Raw genomic sequence first — 8518 nt, forward strand, 5'->3', positions numbered from 1 at the left:
GAAGATGGTCGGAGACGGAGACGGATCCGACGGGGACGACGATGGTGACGACGACGACAGCGGCGAGGTTAGTGTAATGGTGGTGGTGGTAGGGAAGAATTGAGGATGAAAAATATGGGTGGATTTCATTTTCCCATCTATATGGGTGGAAAAGTGAAATCCATGATTTAGTGAACTTTTTAAATGGGATGGAAAATGAATTTCCATTTTCATGTGCAATCAAACACTTGAAAAATGTCATTTTCTATGGAAATTAATTTTTCACCCTATTTTTCATGTGCAATCAAACATACCCTAAAGGTGTCAAAATGGGTTTAGCGGATTGACACCCCTAACCCAGACCCGAACCATTTAATAGTTGATGGGATGATATTTTACGAGCAAAATCCAATTAAGCTTGCTCCAAACCGACAAATTTCGTGGCGTTTTCCAGAATTCCAGTCGTATTTGCCGGTCGTGTTAAGATTGCCACCCCCTGTTAAATATGGTCAGATAGACATCTCTCTTTGCCTCGTCTTATATCTTAAGTTTTTGTTCAGAGTTTTATTTCATTTTATATCACAGAGTATCCATTAAATGAAAGATTGAGATTGAGCAAGGACAATAGCTAACTTTTGGTAAAATATTTTATTTCTTTCTTTCGGAATCAAATTACGTCTCAAGAATCTGTACTGGAGGAAACCCATTTTCCATTTTGATTTTCTTGAGTTTCTAACTGTAACTTTTTGTTTATTTTTTCTTCTATGATTGTTTGGCAGAGAAGAGAAAAGGAAGGAAGCTTTGTTAGAGCTGGTGAGCTTCTATTTCTGTATAATCATTAATTGCAAAAAAAAAAAAACAAAAAAAAAACATCTTCTTCTCATTTTGATCCGATTGTGTACCTTAAGAGAAGATAAGAGTAGTAAACATGTTTGAGATTTTTTATTTTTTATTTTTCTAAAAGAAGCTGGAGAGAGAACCCAGTAATGTCCTGTTTTATTTTATTTTATTTTTTATATAAATTTATTTATAATTTTTTATAAATTTTTTTTTTGCAAGCTTGAATTTTGATCCCAGATATATTTAATGGAGACCCCATTTCAATTTAACGATACCCCAGTTGTAATTTTTCATTTTTTATTTTTTAAAACTTCAGGCAGAGAACAGAGGAGAAAAGGCTTTTTTAATATAACTTTTCAAGCAATTTTGAAGTGCCCAATATGAGATCTGTTGTTTTAGTTGATATTATGGATTGCAAGAAGTTTATATGTTTGTGATATCTTATTTAATATATTATTCTTCAATTATGATTCGATTTGTTGCAGTCTGCTAACATATTTATGCAGAATAGCATTCTCTGATAGGTCCCAATTTGATTTAAGCTTTTTCGATTATTTGAACAAGTTGTTGTCCTCTTTCAAACTAATTGGCATCCTGTTATGATTTTTCACCTCTCTTGTTTAAGTTCTATAATAATAAGAAGTTAATTTGAATTGTGTTCTTCTCTGAAACTGCATTTTTGTAGGAATTTTAAGGGAGATTCACATTTCTTTATAATGAAAATGGCTTGTTATTCCTGACTAGTTTGCTCTTTAGAGTTCTGTATTTTGGGGTTTGTTATATATATAATTCTTTCTAGGGGGCTACACAACAGTTTCTTTTTAAATGGTATGATGTTCGATATCCATTACATTATGGAGGATTGATTTCCTTTTGGGAATTTTTATGCGTTTCATATGATTTCCTTGGTTTTGTAAAATTGTGATCGAAGGTGATTCAATTGAGGCAATTTGTTGGGGCTCTGTTGAAGCTTGGAAAAAAAATTTCATGGTGGAGGAGATCCTGATCTTGGTCTCATCTTTGAACATATTGCTTCTTTGTGTGCTAAGATTGGAAAATGAATTAGCAAAAGAAGTGACTAGGACCTCTGTCCTTCCTTATGTAACGTAGGACTGTAGAACTCTGTTTTTTCTTTCATTTTCTCCTCTTTTTAATTTTTTTTTTTTTGTTAATTTTATATCAACTAGAATTAATTAAACTAATAATATTGATTATTTCTACCCACAACCCATTTATTTCTGATTGCGTTTGTTCTCCTGAAACATCAAGTACATATCACAATTATCTTTTAATTCCAACGCGAAAAAACAGTTGAAATAATGAAAATATGTTGGCAATGGAGACTTCTTTTGGTTTTAAACTTATTACTTAAGAGATATTTCATGGGAATAAACTTATCTGAAATTCTCATATAGGTCTGGAGACGAATATTTGGCGATTTATAAGAAATATTCAATATGGGGCTTCTGGATCTTTTTACTGCCTCGTCGATGCCAGTTCTGAAAGTTCTTATAGTGACTGCTGTTGGGTCATTTCTCGCTACAGATCGTGTAAATCTTTTAGGGGAAGATGCGAGGAAGTATTTTAATAATGTAAGTAATTGTCAGTTCCCACAATCTTTATTTGTCCATCAAAATCCTAATAGATGGAAAATAAACAAGAATAATTTACCAAAACAGTAGAGTTTTCAAAATTATTTACCAAAACGGTAAAAACAGTAAAATGTATCTTTTTTAATACCGAAAATACCCTTTTTTTGTTTTATATATGTATTTACAATTTTAACCTTAAAAAAATGAAAATCCAACTAAAAAGATTCACTCTCTTTCGGTAATCCAACAATCATACGTATTTACAATTTTTTTTACCGAAATCAATTTTATTTTCGTAATTTCAGTCAAAAAATAAAAAAGGGTATTTTCGGTAAAAAAAAATACATTTTTACTGTTTTTACCGTTTTGGTAAAAAAAATTAATTCCGAAAACGGTAAATTTACCGTTTTTGGAATTATTTGCTATAGTGTACTGTTTTGGTAAATATTCGAAATGTTGTGCATGTTTTGGTAAATCTGCCAATAAACAAATTGGTGTTGAATGTCATTATCACGGTTTTCATGTTTGTATTTCTTGATCCAATGAGAAAAAAATGTATTTCTTGGGCTTTAGAGATTCAATTCTTTAAGTCTTTAGAACTAACAGTTGAACTTAATGTTTGTAAACAGGTGGTGTTTTATGTGCTTACTCCACCTCTTATAGGTACCAACTTGTCTAAAACAATAACATATGACAGCTTGATTTCATTGTGAGTTTCTTTCAATCCCTATATCTTTCTAATCAAATTGTGGTGCAACTTAGAATATCGAGCAAACTTTGAATCAATTGTCTCTCTTTCTAAATTTCGGAAACATGTGTAGGTGGTTCATGCCAGTGAATATCCTTATCACATTTATTATTGGTTCGGCACTTGGTTGGATTGTTGCCAAACTTACAAAAGCTCCTTCAAATCTGAGGGGCCTCATTGTGGGTTGCTGTGCTGGAGGTAAATATAGCTTCATAATTATTCACGTATGTTTATTGAATTATATTTTCCGATATGACGATCGGGTCCATGTTGAAATCCCTATAGTCTTCTTTGAAAAGAAACAAGGTTAAGACGTTTCATGTAATTGCATCTTCTACCTTCTCATGTATCAGGAAATCTGGGGAATTTGCTTATCATTATCGTCCCAGCAGTTTGTAAAGAGAAAGGTAGTCCATTTGGAGATCCAGAAGTCTGCCATACATATGCAATGGCTTATGCTTCACTTTCTATGGCGGTATGATCTTTGAATTACCTTAATCCTGTTTCTAAGAAATTCGAAAGTAACTATATGTGCTTAATACGAAGTATAAGATATTTGCGCAACTTGTTCACTGAAATTTACAGTTTTATCTTTGTTTATTGCTTATTCAGATTGGGGCCATTTTTTTGTGGGTTTATGTGTACAATATTGTGCGGATATCTTCTACTACTAGGGCTAATGAAGTTGAAGCAAATGTCTCTTCTGATAGTGTCAAGTATTCTGGAGAAAACCCAAAACTATTTCCCGAGAGTTACACGGAAGCACTACTTGTATCAAAAGATTGCTCGATCTCCAATGATTATGCAGATCAAGTTCCACTGCCTATCAGTAGATCCAGCCCAAAAGTGGAGGTAGTTCCCTAACTATTATCTCTCTTCATGGTTGCATCCACGTTCGTTAAAAATATTATCATTTGAACACATTTACTTCACTTGGTGAGAGTGGTTTGGGATAACTATTGACTACAACTTGTCCTGATTTTTATGCCAGGTGCCAATTTCAGTTAAGTTCATACATCAACTAAAAATAATTGCAGAAAAGATCGACTTGAAGAGATTGTTTGCACCCTCAACTATAGGATCGGTACGATCTTTTTAACTCTTTTATTTTTATTTTTTTATAAGTATCTTTTTAACTCTTTTCTAAAGTAGGAATTGTTCTAATCTAATGTGAAATATTCCTTGGTGACTGATCCTAGACTAAACTACTTTCTATTATCTTGTTTAGATTATTGGATTTGTTGTTGGTGTTGTCCCTCAAATACGAAAATTGATGATTGGTGAGAGTGCTCCTCTTCGTGTGATCCAAGACTCTGCTTCTTTGCTTGGGTATGTTATTCAAACTTAGACATATAATTGTGATATACATACATATATATATATATATATATATATATATATATAGGGTAGCGTTCAATGGCTAACTTTTTGGCAAAACATTTTTCAAAACATGAGTTAGAAGTTTTGGAATGGGCTGATTTTTGGTGAGGATGATCTCTACGGTGAGGAGATCATCCTCACCAAAAATCAGCCCATTCCAAAACTTCTAACCCATGTTTATAAGTTGAAAAATTGTGGACTGTCCATTTTTTGTAAAGTATTTTTGATGGAGTTAGAAGTTTTGGAATGGGCTGATTTTTGGTGGTGATGATCTCCTCGGTAAGGAGATCATCACCACCAAAAATCAGCCCATTCCAAAACTTCTAACTCATGTTTTGAAAAATGTTTTGCCAAAAAGTTAGCCATTGAACGGGACACACATATATATATATATATATATATATATATATATATATATATAAAGCACCCAACATTCAATATGAAGGTGAATCCGTCTCTACATCTGATGTTATCGTACAAAACCTTAGTAGAAATATATTGCAAATTATGAGATACTACATCCATTTTTACAGAAATTCATATTAAACACATTTTCTTTTTATGGCTTGCAGTGATGGAGCTATTCCAGTTCTAACGCTGCTAGTGGGAGGAAACCTTATTAAGGGTAATAACTGATTCATGTTTCTGCTAGCCTGTTTGTATAATTATACAAAAATAAGTTTTTGATAGATATTTCGTGTTCAACATTCAGGTTTAAAAGGGCCGGGAATTCAGAAATCAATAATTGTGGGGATCGTAGTAGTTCGATTTATTCTCTTGCCTCTAGTAGGCATTGTCATTGTTAAGGGGGCGATCAGTTTTGGCTTGATCAACTCAGATCCATTGTATCACTTCATTCTAATGCTTCAATTTGCTCTTCCACCTGCATTGAACATAGGTACGAATGACGTTCTTGTTAAAAATACAAACACAGTGGAGTTAATACTATAATTCTCCTTTGCCGTTGTTTCTAATTGAAGTTTTTCATGAAATTTGTAGGCACAATGACCCAATTGTTTGGTGCTGGTGAGAGTGAATGTTCGGTTATAATGTTATGGACTTACGCGTTGGCTTCAGTTTTCTTAACCTTTTGGTCCACCGTTTTCATGTGGCTGTTGTCTTGAAATTATATCTCTTGGGTATGCTCAGTGTGACCATTAACTTCGTATCATATGGCAATACCCTTATTTCTATTGGCATATATCATCAATTTGCATAGATTATTAATTATCTAGATGGTGACGATGCCATCGTTCATGGAGAGTGCGACATGCCGAAAGAAGAATATAAAAGAAGTGGAGTCGTATGGGTCACCTAAATAGGCAATTGATACGGCACACCTGTATCATCATTTAATTTTGTTGATTCTTGTAAAAGATTTGATGAAATTCACATTGTATTCTTTTTTTTTTTTTATTATTTATTTATTTGGAAGGTGGTTCACAATGTATTCTTGGGTTCACATTCTTTTGGTGAAAACAATACAAATATGTGTAATCTCTCATTTTAAGATCTTATCTGTCCCCAATCGTAGAAGTTTGTTGATTGGTGTAGTAGATAAATAACCTCGTGGATACAACAAAGTCACGATGGAAATTTGCATGAATTAGCTTAGCCTACTAATACGACGATGGAAATTACTTAAATTGAGTTTTAGGAAAAATTGATTGAATTAGTCTACTTTACAATCCAATTAATAGGAGATTGAATATACTTTTAACTAAAAGATGTGTCCATTTATGGATAATCTAACATTTGTGTCCACTCAAAATTTATTTAATCAAAATATTCATGCATAAAATCTCAGCACTCTCCCACTTTGATTGAAGACATCAAAAGTACCTAGCGATACATATATGATATAATAATGATTTTTGACTGCCCCATTAGACATACTCCCCCTCTACTCTCCCAGTGTGGTTAGTGCAGTTGTGCATCCCAAGGAAAGAAAATCTACGATTTCTATCACATGCCACGCAGGAAAAGTAGATGTCAGAAAATCACGACTTTTTACAATATCATGCATACAAGAAAGTGTCTTTCCACTTATATGTTATAAATATTACAATTTTTTTATGGGGACAGTTCAGCAGCCCTACGATTTCTATGACGAAGAGATCATCCTCATCAAAAATCAGCCTATTCCAAAATTTCTAACCCCATCAAAAGTGATTTATAAAAATTGGACGGTCTACGATTCTTCAACTTGTAAATTAGGATTAAAAATTTCAAAATGAGCTGATTTTTTGTGAGGATGATCTCTTCACCGTAGAGATCATCCTCACAAAAAATCAGCCTATTTCAAAACTTTTAACCCCATCAAAAATGATTTATAAAAAATGTTTGACGCCAAACTTGACGAACTTTAGGGCTGCCGAACTTCTCCCTTTTTTTTATATAAAAGTCATTGATAGTCTTGACTTCAAATGAGATACTCTTTGTAATAAAATTGAAAATATAACACTCATTGTATTATCTTTTGAATGACAAATTACACACATGTGGCCCCCATTGGATAATCATTGCTGGATGGAGATAAAGAACAAGAGAGACAAGGTGCTGGAAGAAAACCAATGGATGACAGTGGAAAGGATCATGAAGACTTACACACTACTAAACTGCTAAAGGCATGAAAAGGATACATAGTTCATAGGAAAATAAAGAAATAAAAGTTCATCATAAAAAAATAAACAAATCCATATTATTCAAGTTGATTGTTTATGTATAATGAAAAAGTCTGTCTATTATATTAATGGACCACCCACAAAGAATTCCACAAAGTGCATGTTAGTTAGGATTACATCAAACTTTCGTATGTTTGATATGATGACACATTATGTGAAAACTGAAAATTTTGACAAGATAATTCGACTGGCCAAAGCCCACAAATTTTAGAAAATGATTTTTAACAGTCTATGACTGTTGAAATTTTTTATGATCCCCAATTTGACAGCTTAGAGTCATCAAATTTCTCACATCCTCCATTAATTTAACGGTTTTAGTTTGTCGAAAAAAAAAATTTGACAATTTTGATGTCTTGATTAATTAAATTTTAAGAAATTCAACGGCCTTGGACTGTCAAATATAGGTCTTTTTCACGTTGTGATATCTCTACTCTCTTCACATTATGTTTTATGTGAGGAGATCCACAGTCACTTTATTTATTACTCATGTGTTAACATATTGTAAACTATTTTTTTCTTCATAAGATTGATTTATTTTGCAAAAGTGATCCACCTCGGTGGCGGCCAGGTCATGACCATACTAAAACTATATCCTCTAAAAAATTGAAAAAAATGCATCTTAATATAGGATTTTGCTGCTAAATGCTCATTGGATTTTTGAGAAATAATTTGATAATATAAATATGGGGAAATCACCATAAAAATTATACTACGTGATGATCCACTCACTATAAAGATCATCCTCACAAAAAATCAATTCAGTATGAAATTTTTAAGTCATATAGGACAAATTTTGACTCCTTATACATATGAATAATGTTGAAGTGACCTCAAGTTGGAATCTCATATCACACTTCTTGACGTGAAAGTGCATGGGAATCATAGATGCTTTTCATCGAGATACGAGTTGAAAATATTTATTGTTCCTATCCACTTTCATGGAAAGAATTGTGATATGAGGTTTGAACTTAAGGTCATAAGTGTACTCGTCCACTATCGTCTATCTTAACTCACTTGAATTCCCAAATGAATAATGCTGAAGTGACCTCAAGATCGTACCTCATATGGCACATCTCGTGAAAAGTGTATAGGAACCATAGATGCTTTTCATTGAGATACGAGTAAAAAACCATTGCATGATTCCTACACTTTCATGTTAGGATGTATTTAAACAACGAAGCGATAGTGATTTCACTTCCTTTTTTAATCTAAAACAATAAATTCATTGTTTTTATTTTTTATTTTTTTAGCTTCAAAATGATGAATTTGTTGCTACTTTTGACATCCAGGCGATG

General features: G+C 32.7%; 1 protein-coding gene across 3 annotated transcripts; it reads left to right on the forward strand.

Annotated features, from left to right (window-relative positions):
* The first annotated feature begins 382 nt into the window (after nucleotides 1-382).
* Nucleotides 383-6051, forward strand: LOC147407751 (protein PIN-LIKES 3-like). 3 transcript variants are annotated; one of them, XM_086436482.1, is made up of 13 exons: nucleotides 469-487; nucleotides 565-617; nucleotides 759-792; nucleotides 2235-2411; nucleotides 3041-3120; nucleotides 3233-3357; nucleotides 3513-3634; nucleotides 3772-4011; nucleotides 4151-4243; nucleotides 4388-4488; nucleotides 5112-5164; nucleotides 5252-5437; nucleotides 5539-6051. In XM_086436482.1, the coding sequence occupies exons 4-13, from the start codon at nucleotides 2277-2279 to the stop codon at nucleotides 5661-5663; spliced, it is 1260 nt and encodes a 419-aa protein (XP_086292608.1). In that variant the 5' UTR covers nucleotides 469-487; nucleotides 565-617; nucleotides 759-792; nucleotides 2235-2276; the 3' UTR covers nucleotides 5664-6051. The 3 variants fall into 3 exon arrangements, with proteins under 3 accessions (XP_086292609.1, XP_086292608.1, XP_086292607.1); XM_086436483.1 differs by lacking the exon at nucleotides 565-617 and having other exon boundaries at nucleotides 383-487; XM_086436481.1 differs by lacking the exon at nucleotides 469-487 and having other exon boundaries at nucleotides 490-617.
* The last annotated feature ends 2467 nt before the right edge of the window (nucleotides 6052-8518 follow it).

This window comes from Akebia trifoliata, chromosome 3, assembly GCF_017979445.1.
Source record: "Akebia trifoliata isolate Shusen 1 chromosome 3, ASM1797944v1, whole genome shotgun sequence".
Taxonomy (NCBI): Eukaryota; Viridiplantae; Streptophyta; class Magnoliopsida; order Ranunculales; family Lardizabalaceae; genus Akebia; species Akebia trifoliata.